The 21,019-nt window shown below is 44.3% G+C and overlaps 1 protein-coding gene across 1 annotated transcript in view; it reads right to left on the minus strand.

Moving 5' to 3' along the window:
- EVL (Enah/Vasp-like) overlaps nt 1-17,911 on the minus strand; it is a 197,674-nt gene extending 179,763 nt beyond the window's left edge. Inside the window, exon 1 of the mRNA XM_049899522.1 lies at nt 17,683-17,911. Coding sequence (XP_049755479.1) covers nt 17,683-17,687 — 5 coding nt within the window. The 5' untranslated portion in view covers nt 17,688-17,911. The remainder of the gene's footprint in view (nt 1-17,682) is intronic.
- Between the last annotated feature and the right edge of the window lie 3,108 nt (nt 17,912-21,019).

Raw genomic sequence — 21,019 nt, forward strand, 5'->3', positions numbered from 1 at the left:
AATGAGATACCATTTTACTCCCACTAGGATGGTTAAGATTAAAAACAAACAAACAGAAAATAAGAAATGTTGGTGAGGAAGTTCTGTTGTACACAGGGTCACTATGAGTTGGAACCAACCTGATGGCACCTAACAACAACATTGCTTATGAAGCACTAAGTTCTGCTTTTTGGTGATGGAAAAATTGCACTGATTAAGGATAAAGGCTACACAGCCAATTAATGAAATCGATATCAGTAAGTTCCACGCCTACAAAAAGTTGAATTGGCAAATGTGTGACGGTGATATTTACAACAACAACAAAAAAAGAGCAGCTGCTGAGGCTGCTTATGTAAAACAAAACACCCTGTGAGATTTGTTTTCTTGATTTGGAGGTTTAGGGTCATGGTTTCATCGGACATCCCAGTTAACTGGCCTAATATTGTGTTTCATGCTTCTGTTCTACCTCCTACTTTGTTTCACAGTGTCTGGGGTCTTAAAAGCTTGCAAGTGGCCATCCAAGGTATGACAATTGGTCTCCATTCACCTGGAGCAACAGAGAAAGGAGAGTCAGGAATAGGAGGAGGAAATAGAATGTGTGTCTAATTGCCTCCAGGAACCACTGTACCTCCTTTGCAATGAGACCAGAAGAACTGGATGGTGCCCAACTACCATTAGTAAACATTTTGATCAAAGATTTTATAAGCTAACCCCGATCATAAGGTAAAAATGCAGAACAGAATTTCATATTCTCATGGAATCCAGATTTTCTGAAGCCATGGGGGCTGGATGAAATAGCCCCTGAAGTCTTCTTTAAACCAAAAAATAGTTTAGCTTAATTAGTAAAGAATGTCTGCCTTGAGTGTTGTGTTGTGTTCTTTGGAATCAAACTGACAACAGCAACTAGAGATTTTAGAAAGGAAACTTAGGCAGCAGTGAGTTAATGGGGGAGAACAACTCAGAAAATGAAGACGAGAACAGTTGTATAACTTAAAGAAGGTAATCAATGTCACGGAATTGTACATGTGGAGATTGTGGAATGGGTGTTATGTTCTGCTGTGTATATTTTTGACAAATTTTTTTTTTAAATAACATTTTCATGCACCCTAATCTAAATTCTAACACACTTTACTAGATAAATTTTATGAATTAGAGGGGCAACACTCCCTCCAAAAAATAAGATAACAACTGTCAGCCCCTAAGTACAGAGCCTGGTACAGGGCCGATACATAAGGGATACTACATGCTCCTTGTTCCCATGCCTCCTTCTCTCTTGTCCCCCCCCAGCCCCCACCTGGAGGGTGAACTGTCAGCATGTCCAGATATCTTACTACCAAGTCTAAGGCTCGTTCTCGTGTTTCCTTTCTGATCAGAGCAGGACCTAGGATTGAGGTCATAAAAACGGACAACACATGCGTCAAGGCAGCACGTGCCCTGGCCTACTTTGGCCTGTGATGACAGAGAACATATGGATGGAGGAAAGCAAAAAAGCCCAGAACTGGGGGACACGAAATCTGGGCTTCATGTCCCAATTACCCCACTGACTCGAGAGCCCTGAGCAAGTGATTTCTCCAGAGTCTAGATGCCTGTCTTCCCGTCTGTGAAGCAACGGGATGCGGTCACCATTCAACGGCATTACTGAGCACTTTCTACACGCCCAGTATACTGCAGTAGGTGCTGAGACCACAAGGCTGAACGAACCAGACGTAGCCCTGACCTCTGGGCTACATCAGTGATTCTTATTCCTGACTGCACATTTAAATAAGATGGAGGTTTAAAAACAAAAACAAAACAAAACCTTACCCCAGACCAACTTAACCAGAGTCTAGTCCCGGCCCCCTCTGAGGGGAGGAGGGCCCCTTTGATGTTTCTCTGTACTTAGACGGATGGCCCCGTGTTTCTGAATCTAGCCTCTGGTGGTTTTAAAAATGGCTATTTTTTACAGGTCAAAAATCTCCAAAATGAAAAGGGTAATGAGAATGGTTGTACAACTTGAAGAATGTCATCGGTGTCACTGAAGTGTACATGTGGAAGTTGCTGAGATGGTGTTATGTTTTGTTATGTACATTTTCACTACAATTTTTAAAAATCTCCAAAATAAATTGTGGTTTCATGAATGATCGGGGACAGGGGAGAAGGGATTGCCTTAACTGTGCTAACATCCTATCCTGAAAAGTCATACTGCCTGAGAGTGACCTCTAGCCACACTCACGCCCCCTTGGAGACTCATGCTCAAAAGCCACATGCATTGGGCCATAAATGGGAGCTCTCGCCAAAGGGTGCAGAGATGCCTAACCCACACCATTCTGGATGCGTTCCTTTGGACTAAAGCACCGTTTGCCGTACTTTGGTCGGTCGTGATGCTCAGCAGCTCCGTTTAACACGAGTGCTATCATTTACTTAAACTCTTTCTTTAAAATCAACTCAGTAGAACAATGGAGAAGATTGTGCTCTTGTGTGCCACTGAGTCAATTCCACCTCATAGTGACCCCATGTGACAAAGTAGGACTGTCCCATAGGGTTTCCTAGGCTGCAATCTTTATGGGAGGAGATCTCCAGGTCTTTTCTCCCACCGACCAGGTGGTGGGTTTGAACTGCTAACTTTTTGGTAAGCAGCCAAGTGCTTAACCACTGTGCCACCAGGGCTCCTAGAAGAGAAGACTAGCCCCACGAATATTAAAACATAGAGTCTCATTAATTAAAAGTGATATGTTGGCCCATGAATAAATATAGGTCAGTGGACCAGAACAGAAAATACAGAAATATATCCCATTTATTATATACGACAAAAGATGATACTCAGAAAACTGGGAGAAAACGGACTTTTTAATAAGTGGTTGAGATAATGAATAACCAGACTGAAAAGGACAGAAGTGGGTCAATCCCTCAAACCATACGCTGAATTCCAAATGGATCAGAGAGTTAGACATTTGAAAAAGCAAAGAAACCACACAAGTACAAGAAAAAATTGGGTGAATTCAATCTGAGAGTGGAGAAAACTTTTTCAGCTCTGAATGAAAATCGAGAGCAATAAAGGAAAAAAACTGAAAAATAATGAAATGTATTTACTTTTTATTTAGTACTAATACCTACAAAAACCACACGTATTAAACACCTCTTCTGCATCATTTCAGCTCCTCCTGGCCTTAGCTGTCTCTTTACTCCAGTCACCCTCTAAGCAACAGTTTTACCCGGGCTCTGGCCTGCTCCCCTCTAGCTGGCAAGGTCAGCCTTTGCAAGCCCGCTCCAGGATTCTCTGTTGCCACCCCAGCGGGATGCCATGGGAGCCCTCTCAGTACTCACACATGGACACAGCTAGGTGGGGGAGTGCCCTGTGGGGCAATCCTGTCATGAACGGCAACAGCAGCCTATGGGTACATACGTCTCCCTTCTTCTCCTCAGATGTGAGGGCCTGGGAAACTGAGCAGCCAGTTGGCTTGTGGTGGAAACCTAAACAACAATGAGCGCCTGTGCTGGTTCTTCCTCCCCCCTCCTTCCTGCTCCCGGGGTAACTTGCCTTCCAAAAGTCTTCACACATAAGCCTCTGCCTCAGGTACAGCTTCTGAAGAACCCAGCTAAAACACCATGGATTTGATGTGCTAAGTATTTTTCTAATACATATGAAAATAAATACATAATTATTAAGTTAGAAAAACATGCATCAGGAGGGGAGCATAACTCCCCCATTCTCAAGTACGGTCTGTGTACAGTGACTTTCTTCCAAAGAGTACGGTATGGAGGGGGGAGAAGCTGGCCAACACTATTACCTCGGCCAGGTGCTCAAGGTCAACATCAACAGTCGTAAATCATGTTGGTAGCACATACCCTTGATATGATGGGATGACAATGGCACTTCACCTCCACGATCTTCCCCCCCAAAACCCATAACCCTAGTCTAATCATGAGAAAGATATCAGACAAATCCCAAGAGAGAGGCAGGCTCTAACGTATCTGACCAGGACTCCTCAAAACAGTCAAGGTCATCAAAAATAAGGGAAATCTGAGAAACTCTCACAGACAAGTGGCACCTATGGAGACATGACAACTAAATGTCATGTGGTGTCCTGCATTCGATTCTGGAGTGAGAAAACCAAAGCCAAACCAAACCCTTTGCCATGGAGTCAATTCCGACCCTATAGAACAGAGTAGAACTGCCCACAGAGTTTCCACGGAGCAGCTGATGGATTCAAGCTGCCAACCATTTGGTTTGCAGCCGAGCTCTCAACCACTGTGCCACCAGGGCTCTGGCAAGGGACTTTTAAAAACTGAGGAAATATGAATAAACTATGGACTTTTGTTAATAACAACATATAAATATTGGTACAGTAATAAATGTACCACACTAATGTAAGATAATATAATAGGGGAACCTGGGGCGCAGGGGAAGCGTACTGATGTGGAAATTCTCTGTACCATCTGCTCAATTTTTCTGTAAATCTAAAACTATTCTAAAAAACAAAGCCTATTAATTAGAAAGAAAGGACGAAGATATTTTTAAAAAGCATCCATTCATCCCTGAGCATGGGGCCTGAGATCTGCATTTCTGCAAGGGCAGGTACACATACCCCTTCCCCCAGGGATTCCTATGCACTTTTAAGTTTGAGAAGCAAGTGGAATGCTGAGAGTTAGAAGGGATCATGTCCTTACAAAGAAATAACACGGGGGGAAAAAAAAATCTGCCCACACAGCATCAAACAAATCACCTCTCACAGCAGCAGCAGGAAACAACGGACTAAAGGCACTGCCGCCCCAGCCGTCGGTTAATTCTTTACGCACATACCGCAACAGTTTCTATCCTGAGCGCCAGCTTCTACCCTCTGGGGGTGGCTGCCTAGAAGGCTGTAGTGAGAAGGATCCATGCCAAGCTGCCATGAATGCCATGGTATACTCTCCATTTCAGGTATACTGGTGGTGCCGATATTCATTAAGATCTACCAAGTGCCGGGCACGGTGCTAGGCTCTAGGAATCCAACAGAGATCAGAATAGGCATAATCCCTGCCTTTACGAAGCTTACAATGTAGCAGGAAAATTTTATCATTAAGTCATTATACAGAGTTACGGAAGGGGAAATATGGGATACCACAGCAGCAGACAATAGGGAAGGGTCCATGGCTAGACTAGGGGTCAAGGATTATCTCCCTGAGGCACTGACACCTGAACTAAAATTGCAAGGTGAAGAAGCTGACAAGGTAAAGAGGAAAAGGAAGTGGTCAGATTTTAAGCTCCTGTGACATGTTCATCAGATGTTTTCTAATTTAAGGGTTCTTTTAGAGAGAAAGGAAAAGAGAAAATGAGAACAATGAAATCTGCTCAATAAAGAGAGTACTAGAGTCGGGGGAGGCCCAAGGATGTTTAAGGGCACAGGGGGCTTTTAACAAAGGGAGGGGGCCCTGGGCAAATAGATCCAAGGGAAAAGGTGTATAAAAAGTTGTCAAATACAAGCTTTTGGTAAGCTGTCCACAGTCTCTTATTTAAAGATACACAGAAAACATGTCTTTAGAGCTAAAAAAACAAACAAACAAACAAACAAAACTCATGTCTCTCTTTTACCACATAATAAGAAGCACACACTGGCTCAAGTTTTTTTGTTTTTGCCATGGATTTCCATGAATTTCACAGCTAAACTATTTTTTAACTTAAGTTTTCTGGTACAATTACCTTCCCTACCCCCCAAATAATATGGCTCCTAACCCAAAAACTAAACCCAGTGCTGTCGAGTCGATTTCGACTCATAGCAACCCTATAGGACAGAGTAGAATTGCCCCATAGAGTTTCCAAGGAGCACCTGGCGGATTCAAACTGCTGACCTTTTGGTTAGCAGCCATAGCACTTAACCACTACGCCACCAGGGTTTCCAATACGGCTCGTGTTATGTCTTTATTTCAACAGTCCTATTTTCTGCCTTTTACAGAGAACTTCCCTGAATCTTTTTTTAGAAGGTGAAGCTTCAATACCAACTACGGTTTCTACACCATAAAATCATCCCGTGTGGTAGATACGTTATCTAGTAATCTGACAATCAAAAAAAAAAAAAAGCTCGCTGCCATCAAGTTGATTCCGACTCAGAGTGACCCTAAAGCACAGAGTAGAACTGCCCCATAGGGTTTCCAGGGAGTGCCTTATGGATTCAAACTGCCGACCTTTTGGTTAGTAGCCATAGGTCTTAACCACTACATCACCAAGGTTTCCAATCTGACAAGACGGCAAATTAGTTGAAATCGGAATTGTCCCAGATTTTCCAAGGTTTATCTTAATCATTTAAAAACCCACTGCCATCAAGTTGATTCTGACTCATAGAAACCCTATAGGAAAGAGCAGAACTGCCCCATAGGGTTTGCAAGGAGCCAAGTTTGGTTAGCAGCCAAGCTCTTAAGCACAACGCCACCAGGGCTCCCAATCTTCATCACAGATACAACAAATCACCAGGAAAAAGGAGGTAGAGGATAGGTCATGAACCTTTACTGGCTATCACAAGCTAAGAACTTTTCATATATTCTCATTTCATCCTGCCAACACCACAGTGAAGGAGGTGGGATCATCCTCACGTATTTCTGAGAAAGACGAGGCCCACAAAGGGTAATTCACTCAGTCGGCTGTAAGGGGTGGCTGGTAAGCAGGGCAGAATCCCGGGGTGCCTGACTCTGAAACTCAGCTGCTCAGAACACATGAGGTAAAACGTAGCCTGACTCAAAATTTTTAAAAAGTTCATTCCCATACCTACATTAACGCCAAACGCAAAAGCAGAACATGCCTTTCACGCAGCCCTGAAGACAAAGACAGTCCATCTTCGTGTACAACAGCCAGAGCGGAATCGGGAACAGGGTTCCCTCCACTGGTGAGCAGGTGGAACTACACCGTTTCTAAGAAGACTACTGTGATTTTTTTTCCCCCCCTTAATCCATTTACTTCGCTTTTTTAAATAATCCATTTACTTCGCTTAAGAGCTGGCTATTAACCAAAAGATCAGCAGTTCGAACCTACCAGCTGTTTTTGGAAACCCTGGTGGCGCAGTGGTTAAGAGCTATGGCTGCTAACCAAAAGGTCGGCAGTTAGAATCCACCAGGCGCTCCTTGGAAACCCTATGAGGCAGTTCTACTCTGTCCTATAGGGTCGCTATGAGTCAGAGTTGACTTGACAGCAATGGGTTCAGATACCTTTTTTAGCCCTGCCTTTGTAGTGGGGGAACCCTGGTGGTGTAGTAGTTCAGTGCTACAGCTGCTAACCAAAGGGTCAGCAGCTCGATTCCACCAGGCGCTCCTTGGAAACTCTATGGGGCAGTTCACTCTGTCCTATAGGGTCGCTATGAGTCGGAATTGACTCGACGGCACTGGGTTTTTGTTTTTTTTTTTTTTTTTGAGGGGGGAGCTACAAGTTAAGACAAGCTTTAAACTTCCTTTTATTAACTTTATCTCTTTCTTTCCCTTTTCTTTGTTTAAAATTAACATCCTGGCAATAGATAGATACTTCATACTTTAGTACCAGTAATAGCATTTTGCTAACTTACAAGGAAATAATGAGAAATGCACTCTAAAATGCATGCACACAGATATTTGTCAGTGTTTTTTACAATGATGAAATACTCAAAACAAGCTGCTGTTTTTATGTTCTGTCAAATGGATTCCACCTCACAGCAACCCTATATGACAGAGTAGAACTGCCCTATAGAATTTCACAGGCTGTAATCTTTATGCAAACAGACATTCATCTTTCTCCGGTGGAGCGACTGGTGGGTTGGAAACAATGAGCTCTCTGTTAGCAGCCAAGTGCTTAACCATTGCACCCCCAGGGCTCCTTAAAAACAACCTAACTGCCTCCGAATTAGGGAGCTGGAAATAAATTACCATATATCATATGATACACTATTATTCAGCTACTTAAAATGTTTCCAAAGAATATGTAATGAGGAGGGAATGTATATATGTTAAATATAAAATGCCCCACACAAACATACAGTACAATAGCAATGTTGTAAAAATGTTACACTTAACCATGAAAAAGATGTGTTTAATGTGGTTATCCTAAAAAGTAGGATCTGCTGATTTTTATTTATATCTATGTTTCAAATTCTCCACATTCAACACATACCAAATTTAAATAAGAAAAAAAAGACATTTTAAAAGGAGTATGAGAAAATTGCAACCAGAAATTACTTCTACGTTGATATTCTTTCTGTCTAGGAATGGGAAAACACTCTATTCACAGTTGTTTACAATGGGACCAGATCCCTCTCCACCTCAGCCTTGACATTAGTTGGAAGTGTTTTTCTCTAGTCACTATCACTCTGTACTTTGCCACAACACTTAGGACGTATCCATTTAACAACTCATTGTTCCTTCGTCAAGCCTACAGTCTACTGCAAGGCTTCTCAAACTTGGGTAATACAGATCCCCTTTAGAGGGAATTTTGTGTGTGTGTGTGTGAAACAATGCTGATTTAAATTATTGGTACACAACTTAAAAACTTATACAGGTACAAATATAAAACTTAGTTTGAATTTCTTTGCGCTATATAACTAAGTAAGCAAAACAAACCTATAAATACAAACAAAACCACAAAAACAGTAAAAGGCAAAAGGACATTACTTTAAATAGAAGGATGATGCTGCTCAAATTAAACCATCGTCCACAAGATAAACACGGTGTGGCACTGGGCTAAAAATGGGCATACAGAACAGCAGAAGAGCAGAGCCTAAAAAGGCACACACAGACACACAGACACACAGACAGGAAAAGTCCCATGGGCCCTAGAGCTGATCTACTTGGCATGACTTTCAAAGACATCTGGAGGAATGCTTTCCTCCCCCTATTCTGCAGCACTAAGTTCAGAAATGTATTTGAGAGAGTCCCAGACGGAGCTGGAGAAACATACAGGGCAGAACTCAAATTCACGCAAAAAGACCAGACTTAACAGTCTGAGACTAAAAGAACCCCGGAAGCCATAGCCCCCGGATGCTCTGTCAACCCAAAACTACAATCATCCCCGAAGCCCACTCTTCAGACAAGGATTAGACTGGACTATAAAACATAAAATGATACTCGTGAAGAGTGTGGTTCTTAGTTCAAGCAAATACACAAGACCAAACGCACGGCTCCAAATGCACGTCCAGAGGCAGGACGAGAAGGCAGGAAGGGACAAGAGCTGACTGGATGGACATGGGAAACCCAGGTTGGAAAGGGGGGATGTGCTGTCACATTGTAGGGACTGCAACTAGTATCACATAACAACATGTGTACAAATTTTTGTACGAGAAATTAACTTGAGCTATAAACTTTCACTTAAACACAGCTAAAAAAACAAAACTCTACTCATGGAAAAAAAAACGTACTTGGATCCCACTGTGTTAGCTAGTACAGACTGAGGGTGATAAACAAGGACTGCATTTGTGACTCTCTGTACCCCACAATGGCTGTGCATATTGTATAAACAAGATTGATCAAATGACCTTGGCTCACATGAGGTGGTTTCCTGCTCCACAAGCAGACCTGGCTACATGCTAGACTGGTGCCGTGCAATGGGTTTCTCTTACATGTGGCCTTTCTGGCCTTGGGTTTATCATTCTGCCAAAAATAATTGGTTGGGCTGCACCTGACCTGTGATTGGTCTATTGTATGCACCTTGTAGGGATTGGTCAGTCTACTAAGCATAAAAAAATAAATAGAGTGCATAAAACTACTCAATAGGATTAGATGACCTTGCGGGAATTGGCTGATTACTAAGCAAATTAAGGGACTGTGGCCTACCAAGGGGATTGGTCAAGTCATGGTCTGGTGGGAGGGCCATGACTTGAAATTGACAAGGGAAATGTTCACATAAGGGCTAATTGCACAGAGTGTGAAGGGCATACCTCACTACCATTAAAAAAAGCCTGGAGCAGAGTGCGTCACTTGGACCCAGGGTCCCTGTGCTGAGAACCTCGTAGACCCAGGTGATAGAGGCTGTAACACTGGAGATGGCATGAGATGGTGGTAACCACAGCGGAGCTCAGCACCAAAGGAATGGCAGGAGCAGTACAAGCAGCACCTTGTACTGGAAAGCAGCAGGTCGGCACGAGGCAGCTGCAGTGGGCTTGCCCACCCATAGGGAGAGAGAGAGCTGAGCACCTACAGGCAGGAGGCTTTCTGGTGGAGTAGGGTGCCTTTAGGCACTTGTCAGCAGAGGTAAAGAGCTCTAACACTTGCCCAAGCAGGGCACAGCCAAGAGATGGCCCCCTGCAGACATGGCTAAGACAAGGCCTGTCTGCCTGTGGGCACGGCCAAGAAAAAGCTAAGAGCTGTCTTGGTTGCAAGCTGTCCTGATGGCCAAACTGAGCTGTATCCTGTTACTTCCAAGTTGATCCTGATCACAAGTTGTAGCCTATTGTTGTCATTGTTGTTAGGTGCCATCAAGTTGGTTCTGACTCATAATGACCCTATGTACCACAGAACGAAACACTGCCCAGTCCTGCACCATCCTCACAATTGTTATGCTTCAGCCCACTGTTGCAGACACTGTGTCGATCCAGCTCGTTGAGGGTCTTCCTCTTTTCAGCTGACCCTGTACTTTACCAAGCATGATGTCCTTCTCCAGGGACTGATCCTTTCTGACAACATGTTCCAGGTATATAAGATGTGGTCTCGCCATCCTTGCTTGTAAGGAGCATTCTGGTTGTACTTCTTCCAAGACAGATCTTTTCGTTCTTTTGGCAGTCCATGGTATATTAAATGTTCTTCTCCAACACCGCAACTCAAAGGCATTAATTCTTTGGTCTTCCTTATTCACTGTCCAGCTTTCACATGCATATGATGTCATTGAAAATACTATGGCTTGGGTCAGGCGCACCTTAGTCTTCAGGGTGACATCTTTGCTCTTCAACACTTTGAAGAGGTCCTTTGCAGCAGATTTGCCCAGTGCAATGCATCTTCTGATTTCTTGACTGCTGCTTCCATGGCTGTTGATTGTGGATCCAAGTAAAATGAAATCCTTGACAACTTCGATCTTTTCTCCATTTATCATGATGCTGCTCATTGGTCCAATTGTGAGGATTTTTGCTTTCTTTATGTTGAGGTGTAATTCATATAGGAGACTGTAGGCTTTGAACTTCATTAGTAAGCACTTCAAGTCTTCTTCACTTTCAGCAAGCAAGGCTGTGTCATCTGCATAAGACAGGTTGTTAATGAGTCTTCCTCCAATCTTGATGCCTTGTTCTTCTTCATATACTCTAGCTTCTCAGGTTATTTGCTCAGCATTCAGATCGAACAGGTATGGTGAAAGGACACAACCCTGACGCATACTTTTCCTAACTTTAAACCATGCAGTACCCCCTTGTTCTGTCTTAATGACTGCTCTTGATCTATGTAAAGGTTCCTCGTGAGCACAATTAAGTGCTCCAGAATTCCCATTCTTCACAATTTTATCCATAATTTGTTATGATCCACACAGTCCAATGCCTTTGCATAGTCAATAAAACACAGGTAAACATCCTTCTGGTAGTCTCTGCTTTCAGCCAGGATCCATCTGACATCAGCAATGGTATCCCTGGTTCCACGTCCTCTTCTGAAACCAGCCTGAATTTCTGGCAGTTCCCTGTTGATATACTGCTGCAGCCGATTTTGAATGATCTTCAGCAAAATTTTGCTTACATGTGACATTAACAATATTGTTTGATAATTTCCACATTTGGTTGGAGCACCTTTCTTGGGAATAGGTATAAATATGGATTTCTTCCAGTTGGTTGGCCAGGCAGCTGTCTTCCAAATTTCTTGGCATAGTCAAGTGAGCATTTCCAGTGCTGCAAAGGTTTGCTGAAACATCTCAATTGATATTCCATTAATTTCTGGAGCCTTGTTTTTCACTAATAGCCTATTATTTCCCTAAAAAACTACACAATCATGAGTAGAGCCTGTGAGTTCTACGTGGCCATTGCAATGAATTATGGAACCCAGCAGAAATAGACAGTGCCATGGAGAGGACTGCTGGTACAGAAAAGGAGAAAAAATTGGAGCATGGAGGTATTTCTAACCTCTACCTCACAGGAATTAGCTTTGGGCTTATCCTGATTCTCTTTTCTCCGCATGAACGCAGATGGCTTCTAACACCACGTTACAACTGGTCATGCTTTTCATACACAAGACTTGTTCTGATGGTGGCAGATAAGCTTTCTCAAGATGGGAGGTGATCCTCACTCATTCAGGTCTTACCATCTGCAACTGGTCACCCCTGGAGAGGATTTTGGGGTTCAGGTGTGTGCACTGGCATCCAACCTAGAAAACACTGCTGATATCCCGTCGTAGAAACTCCTGTCATAGTCAAGTCACTGATTAGCAATTTTGAAGAATGCTACCCTAAATTTTAAAAATGATACAAAAAAATCACAAAGAAAAAGACGACTTAATGACATAAAAATTTTAAACTTCTATAAATCAAATCTTTAAAAAATAAAATGCAGACAAGGAAAATGTTCATAGAAGAGAAAGTTCCCAATACATAAAATGACTAAACTATATAAGTAGAAATACACCGCATATTGTATATGCGTGGGTGAGGCTTTTTTGTTGTTGTTTTATAAAGTAGGTGCAGAAATGGACCTAGTAAATTTTTGATCTGATTCCTTCCAACCTTCTTACTCACCTAGTCCAGTACCAGGCAACAGCAACCCCTCAAAAAATGCTTTTTAAGTGAAGACATGAAAATACATGATCCGCTAGGATCTGTTAGGAAAAGGGAAACAAACCAGACAATAGTCTAGAAAATAAAGAAAAACTCAGACACAGCCTTAATTATCTGAGTAATTTGATTCAAAAGTACAGGTAGTCCCAGACTTACGATGTATTCGAGTTATGACAAACCGCACTTAGGATCATCCTTTTTTTTTTTTGGTACATCTTACAGTTAGTAACATATACTACATACAAGGTTGCAGTATGTAATTTGCTGATGTTATCATTCTCATGCCAGCCCCCAAAGACAAATAAAGATCAGATTTATAAAGACACTGATAATAAAAGGCAATAATAATGAAAACTAAAAAAAAAAAAAAAAAAATGAGGTATTCAACTTACACCAGAACCATTTTACATCAGAGTCGTCAGAATGGAATCATGTCGTAAGTTGGGAACTACCTGTACTTTCTTGCTAAAATATGTGGTTATGTGCCTCAAGTATTCAGTCGATTTTTTAGAATGCATTGCCTGAGATACACTAAAAGGGACAAAGACTTGGAGAATACATTTTAGACTTTATCAATTGGTCATAGCTAGGTACTCCTATGAGATTATCAGTCAGGAGAAAGAAATGATGTGCTACTTTCATTTAAAAATTCATGGTTAAACAAACAAACAAAAAAAGTGTTTTTTCATCATCGAACCAAATTGTTTACAAATAATACCCAAATCAAGCCAGGCTGACAACAGAGGCAGAAAGATGTGTTCATCACACATAGATCCCCTTGACATATTTAAGACCATCTGCAAGAGCTGAGGACTTCAGGTACATGTATATATAAATGTTTAACTATGAACAGTCTATAACAGAGAACTATGCTAAACTGTCAACAGGGTTTTAAAAAACCAAGTATCTTAAAAAGAAAAAGAGAAAAAAGAAACACCGAATGACTCATTTTGGAATAATCATTTAAGAACCTTCATTTCTACAACCATGTCTTTTTACCTGATCCAAAAGAGTTGGAATGGAAAATGTTATTACGCTATTGTTGATTAAAAAAAGAAGTTCTATTCAAGAGGGTCATTTAAAGGGTAATTTTTTTAATCAAATAAACATTTAAAGAAATGAAGACCAGAGAAAGAAATGAACACAAAAAGGAGAAAAGCGTCTGCCTCCAAAACCCTTTACACTTCACAGTACTGACCTCAGCTAAACTGCTATTTTTAACTAATTATATTTTTAAAGAAATTAAAGATTTATTCTTAAAGTTATCTTGATTCCAAGAGCATTTCACAAATGAGACAATACAACCAACCAAAGCAAACCCACTGCCACGGAGTCGATTCCGACTCATTGCAACACTGTAGGACATAGTAGAACCGCCCCACAGAGTTTCCAAGGAGCACCTGGTGGATTTGAACTCCAACCTTATCGTCAGCAGCTGTAACTCTTAGCCACTACGCCACCAGGGTTTCCAACAAGACAATACATTATAGTTAAAAAGAAACACAATAAATTAGTTGTTATTGTTCTCTACAGCTTCCATAACCCGGTAGCTTACATCTCCTCCAGAACTGAATATTGACTGCCCCTACAAATGCAAGCATCAGGGACTCAGATTTCCAGTAATCAGGAACTAAAAAAGTCAGAACAATCCTCCAGCTGGAGACAACCAGAAAAGCTGGGGAGGGGTGGTGGAGAGAATAAACATCTGTTTGAAGGCATGGGAGAGCATCAGAGGCTCACAGAGGTAAGCTCAGTGTTTACGGCTATTTCCCACTGGGGCTGCTTGCCAGTTCTGAAGGGAATGCTAAACAGCTTGGCATTGGGATTGGGGTGAACACACTGGCAAAAAGCTGAACACAAGGAGTAAAGGTGAACAAAATTCACAGGTCCTCACAAGGACCATGGCCTGTCTTAGAAACATCTCAGTCCCTGAAACTAAACTGAAGTGACCCCAGGTTTAAGTGAGAATTACCTCTGAAAGAGAAAGCACCATCTTAGGTCTCAGACTATTTCCACACACAATTCTGCAAATATGATGTCTAGTATACAATGAAAAAAAGCAACCAAGCACATAAGGAGACAAGACAACATGAATGATAACCAACAGAGACAGACACTTTCTAGCGTCGTACAGATAAGATGCTCGGATACTGCTGTTATTAGACTTTAAAACAATTATGCTTACTACGTTCAAAAAGGCAAAATTGATAATTTTGGCAGATACCTGGGAACACTAAAAAAGAACCAAATGGGAACTAAAACCCAAAAAATATATAATGGCTGAAATTAAAAACTCAATGGGTGAGTTTAATAACAGGTTGGATACAGCAGAAGAATTAGTAAACTGGAAGATAAACAAGTAGGAGATATGCACAATAAAAAAACAGAAGGACAAAAGGATGGAAAACACAAGAGAAAGGTTAAAAGACACAGACAATACACTGAGAAGATCTACAATATACATGCAGTTCCAGAAGTAAAAGGTGAAAGGGGATGGAGCAGAGCAATATCTGAGGTACTAACGACTGAGAACTTCCAAAACTAATGAAAGACATGAAGCCACAGGTTCAAGAAGCCCTAAGAACCCCAATAATAAATAAAAAGAAATCCCTGCCACGGACAGCATAGAAACATCGCTGAAAACCAAAGACAAGGAGAACATCTTAAAAGTAGCCAGACTGGGCAGGGCTGGAGGATGGCGGGGAGAGGCGGACAAAAGGCAGATTACTTTCAAAGGAACAACAGATTGACAAGTGACTTCTCAACAGAAACAATCAAAGTCAGAAGACAATGAGCTATAAAGTGCTTAAAAATAATGCAAACCAAGAATTCTGTAACTAATGAAAAGACACTTCAAAAATGGAGAAAATATTCTAAAATTAGATTATGGCGATGGTTACACAACTCTGTGGATATAGTAAAAACCATGAATCGTACACTTTAAATGGCTGAATTTTATGCTATGTGAATTATATCTCAATAAAGCTATTTTCAAGAAAAGAAAAATGCAAGAGAAATAATGACATTTTCAAACAGTCAAACACCGTAAGAATTTATCATCAGCAGACCTGCACTAAAGGAATACGAAAGAGTATTCTTCAGGGAGAAAGAAAATGATCTCAGGTGGAAGGTCAGAAGATGACAAATGTGGCATTGCAGGGCTATGGGGAATGACGGTCCTTCATAAACACTGCTGGAACAACTGGATATCCATACGGGAATGAAATTTAACTCATCTTACACCTTACACAAAAATCAGTTCCAGGTGGGCTGTAGATCTTAATGTGAAAGGCAAATATTACGACTTCCAGAAGATGTTGTAGGAAACTATCTTCTTGACTTCAAGGTAAAAAAAAAAAAAAATTTTTTTTTTCAAGGTAGAACTCCTAAAAATGAATAAGGCATGCAACCCCAAGAAAAAACTGGGCAAGATATTTGAACAGATGCTTCATAAAAGAGGATACAAATAAACATGAAAAGATTAGTCAAGAGAAAACTACAAATTAAAACCACAAGCGAATACCATTTCACACGCACCAGAATGGCGAAAATGAAGAAGACTGACGATACGAACTGCTGATAAAGCTGTGGAGCAACAGGAACTCGCGTGTACTTGCTGACGGAGTGTAAACTGGCACAACCGCTCTGGAAGTTTGATATTATCTACTAAAGTTGAAGATGTGCATTTATCTACTAAAGTTGAAGATGTTCTTAGTTTTGACATAGAAATTCCACTGCTAGATCTATACGCAACTTAAATGAATGTACCAGGAGACATACAATATTCATATCAGCATTATTTTTAATACCTAAAAGGTAGCAAGGATGGTGAGACTACATCTCACATACTTAGGACATGTAATTAGGAGGGATCAGTCCACGGATCAGCCCCTGGAGAAGGACATCACGCTTGGTAAAACAGAGGGTCAGAAAAAGAGAGGAAGACCCTCAGCGAGATGGACTGACACTGGCTGCAACAGTGGGCTCAAGCATAGCAAGGATTGTGAGGATGGCACAGGACTGGGCAGTGTTTCTTTCTGTTGTACACAGGGTGGCTATGAGTCTGAACCGACTCGGTGGTACCTAACAACAACAAAAGCTAGAGACAACCTAAATGTCTACCAAGAGTAGAAGTGATTAATTATGATGTATTCCTACAATAGAATACTACAGATCAATGAAAACGAACAAACGATAGTTATAAAAGAATGGATGAAATCTGAAAGACATCTTGAGTGTAAGAAGCCAGGCACAAAGGAACATACATTGCATTATTTTGTTTAGGAGAAGTTCACATACAGGCAAAATAAAACTATAAACACTGTATTTTTTATAGCCTATGTGGCGGAAATGATGACCCAAGAAGTCAGGATCAGGTGACCCCTGGGGAGAGAGCTAAGGTGTGGTGAGTGGGAGGGCACCGAGGCGGCTGGGGGCTGGTGGCGTTTTCCGCCTTGACCTGATACCCCCACACGCAGTGCTGGCTGCCTGGGTGACAAATCAACGAGTGATACATTTTTGGGGTTTGCACTTTACCAAGGCGCAAGAATAAAGGACAAGGCGTTGAGAAAGGGGAGACGAAAGGGGGTGAGCAGCTTCAGATCCAGGAGAAACTATCGCTTTAAGAGTAAGCCGAAACGGGGCATGTTGTGAACCCCGAACACGCGGCTTCTCCGTGGGTAGAGCCCCCCGAGAGGAAGGCCAGAGGGGCTTCAAGCCGGCCCCCTCAGCGCTGAAAGGCACCGGACGGGGGGCTCCGGCCAACTCCTGCCATCGCGCGGCCACACCTGCGGAGGGTAGGTGTCCCCGACCTCCCTCGGTGCCGAGCTGCCTGGAAGTGCCTCCCGCGAGCCCCGAAGGCCAGCGCACCCACCCACCCAGACACCCCAAAACCCTCCCATCGTTCTCGACGCCCCCCGATTCTCCCGAAGCCATTCCCGCGCTCTGGCCGCCCCCAATCTCCGCAGACGCCCTCCACGCGGCTCCGGGCGCCCCCGGACCCCCCCAGCTCGGGCTCCCGCCCCCCGGTCGTCGCCCCGCGCGGCCGCCGGACTCACCTCATTGTCGCTGCCGGGGTGGCGCGGGCCGGGCGGGCGGCGGGCGGCGGGGCGCGGGCGTTAGCGGGGGAGCCGGCCCCGGGCGCGGCGGCTCCGCGTCTCGCTGGGCTGCGGGCGGCAGCGGGGGCGCATCTTCTCGGGCGGCGTCCGGGCCGCTAGCCGCGGGGCGGGTCGGCGGCGGCGGCGGCTGACAGCTGGGCCCCGGCCCCTGCCATCTTGGCGGGCGCGCGTGCCCGGGCCGGGGTGCGCGCGCGCCGGGCGCCGCGGCGAGGGGGGCGCGCGCTGTCGGCGTCGGACGCGGCGGCGGCCCCCGGCGAGCGCGCGGCGGCGCGGAGTCCGCGGACGGGACAGGCGGGGGCGCGCGCGGGCGGCCCTCAGCCCGGGCGCCGAGCTGGCGGGTCCGGGCGTGCCCGAGCGCGTCCCCCCGCCCGCTGAGGTGAGTGCCCGCGCGGGCCCCTCAGCCCGCGGCCGCTGAGGTAAGTGCGCGCGCAGCGGCCGGAGCCCGACACAAAAGGCGCGGGGCTTCTCCGTCCGCGCCTCTCCCGGGGGGCTGAGCCGGGGGCCACGAGGGGCGGGGCCGTGAGGGGCGGGGCCGGCAGCCACGAGTGTGGCCTTGAAAGGAGGGGCTGTGGGGCGGGGCCGGGAGGGGCGGGGCCTGAGAGGAGGGGCTGCGAGGGGCGGGGCCGGCAGCCACAAGTGTGGCCTTGAAAGGAGGGCCTGTGGGGCGGGGCCGGGAGGGGCAGGGCTGCGAGGGGCGGGGCCGGCAGCTAGGGGTGGGGCCGGCAGCCACGCGTGTGGCCTTGAAAGGAGGGGCTATGGGGCGGGGCCGGGAGGGGCGTGGCTGTGGGCGGGGCCGGGAGGGCGGGGTCATGAGGTATGGTGCCTCACGAGGGCGAGGGTGCCAGCACGTGAAGGGCCCATTCCTGCCTCCTGAGGTGTCTCCACCTAGTGGTGTCACTCGGAGGGTGTGGAGGTGCCCACTGTACCAGGTGACGCTGGTACACTACACTACACAAATTTTTGTGTAGTGTTTTAACAGAAATTTATTATTTTATATAAAAATATCCCTATAAAAACCAAAAAAAGGTTAGTTATAATAATAAAAACATCTTTCGTAAGCCCAGCTTACATGTATCAATACACATACAAGGCTAAAACTCTACGCTGATTTACTTTTTGAGCCTTCTAATGCGCTCAGGTCAGAGCTCGTTATTACCCAATTACAATGATGCTTCGAATCAGGTGCTTTATGTCTGCACGTGCTACAAGCACACTCTTTTCGTAGCTGCCGGTGTTTTTATAGTCTCCGATTTCGTCACGTTTTCTGGTGTCTCAGTACAGTGTTGTGGTAATTAGTATTTGTGAACCAGTATCAGTAACTTTTTTTGAGAATGAAGTAGTAACTAAAGGACAAGAAGGAGTGATATACCTGAATTACGATTTATCGGTGACATTAGTACAAAAACATTATTAAGGATCCTGTATGGACTGGTACAGGAGGAGGTCCATGGAGTGGGTGATACCATGAGATACCACACTGGGTGACAGCAGCCCTGGTGACGCCACTGCCCCCACGAACACAAAGAGGCTGCTGAGGATGCAGGTGGATGCACGGTAGCCTGAGGATCTCCCCTACCCTGGCCCTGCTGTGTGCCCTACCACCTGGGACACAGGAGGCAGCTGGTGTCCTCGAGGTGTCGAGGTCTTTGTGAATGAGCAGGAGCTGGGACCTGGCGTTGCTGCTTGGGGGCCATAGAAACATCTGAAGACCCCTGTCCTCCAGTCCTCCAAGAGTCCTGCTCCCAAACCGCAGCCTGTGAAAAATCCAGGACTTCGAACCAGTTCGTTCAGGTTCAAACCCCTGCTGAGAATTTGCATTTCCACCTCAGACATATTTAAATTGGAATCTACATTTTAATAAGATCCCAGGTGATTCTTATACGTAATAAATGTTGAGAACCACTGCTCTACCAGTGGTTCTCAGAATTGGTCCCTAACCAGCAGTATTAGTATCATCTGGGAACTTGTTAGAAATGCAAAAATCACACTGGTATCACACAGCACAAAGTTGGTCATCCAGGTTTTCTCTTTTTTTAAAATACACATCCATCTATCTTCGTTATCTAGTGCTACTATAACAGAAATGCCACAAGTGGATGGCCTTAACGAAGAGAAATGTATACTCTCCACAATTTAGGAGGCTGTTGTTTTGTTGTGAGGTGCCGTCGAGTCACTTCCAACTCATAGTGACCCTATGTACGGTAGAATGAAACACTGCCTGGTCCTGCACCATCCTCACAGTCATTGTTACGCTTGAGCCCATTGTTGGGGCCACTGCGTTAATCCGTCTCGTTGAGGGTCTTCCTCTTTTTGCTGACCTTCTACTTTACCAAGCATGATGTATATGAGACATGGTCTTGTCATCCTTGCTTCTAAGGAGCACTGGTTGTACTTCTTTTGGCAGTCCATGGTAAATTCAATATTCTTCGTCAACACCACAGTTAAAAGGCATCAATTCTTCAGTCTTCCTTATTCATCATTCAGCTTTCACAAGCATATGAGGCAACTGAAAACATCATAGCTTGGGTTAGGTGCACCTTAGTCTTCAAGGTGACATCTTTGCTTTTCAATGCTTCAAAGAGGTCTTTTGCAGCAGATTTGCACAATGTGTCTTGATTTCTTGACTGCTGCTTCCATGAGTATTGATTGTGGATCCAAGTAAAATGAAATCCTTGACAACTTCAATCTTTTCTCTGTTTATCATGATGTTGTTCATTGGTCCAGTTGTGAGGATTTTTGTTTTCTTTTTGTTGAGGTATAATTTATACTGAGGGCTGTGGTCTTTGATAATCATCAGTAAGTTCTTCAAGTCTTCTTTCAGCAAGCAAGCAAGGTTGCGTGATCTGCTTACTGCAGGTTGTTAATGAGTCTTGCTCCAATCCTGATGCCCCGTTCTTCATATAGTCCAACTTCTTGGATAGTTTGAGGTTCGGGTCTCTGGGTGTCTATTCCCTTACCCAGCTGCTGCCCCTCCCTCACCATCCACCGGTCATCAGAGTTCCTGAGTCATCGTCACATCTCCACTTTCCTTCTCGTGTTTGTCTGAGCCTGGAGTCAAAGTCATGGCAGCCCCGCGCGTATCAGACTAGAACTTGTGCTCCATAGGGTTTTCAGTTTCTGATTTTTTTCAGCAGTAGGTCATCAGGATTTTCTTTCAAGGCGCCTCTGGGTGGACTTGAACCTCCAACCTTTTGGTTAGTAGCTGAGCACACTGAATCTGCGTGGACTCTACAGCAGCTGGTGTTTGGTGGAGTCAAACTTGCAAGCAAACCTTACT

Source organism: Elephas maximus, chromosome 10, assembly GCF_024166365.1.
Source record: "Elephas maximus indicus isolate mEleMax1 chromosome 10, mEleMax1 primary haplotype, whole genome shotgun sequence".
In the NCBI taxonomy this organism is placed as follows: domain Eukaryota; kingdom Metazoa; phylum Chordata; class Mammalia; order Proboscidea; family Elephantidae; genus Elephas; species Elephas maximus.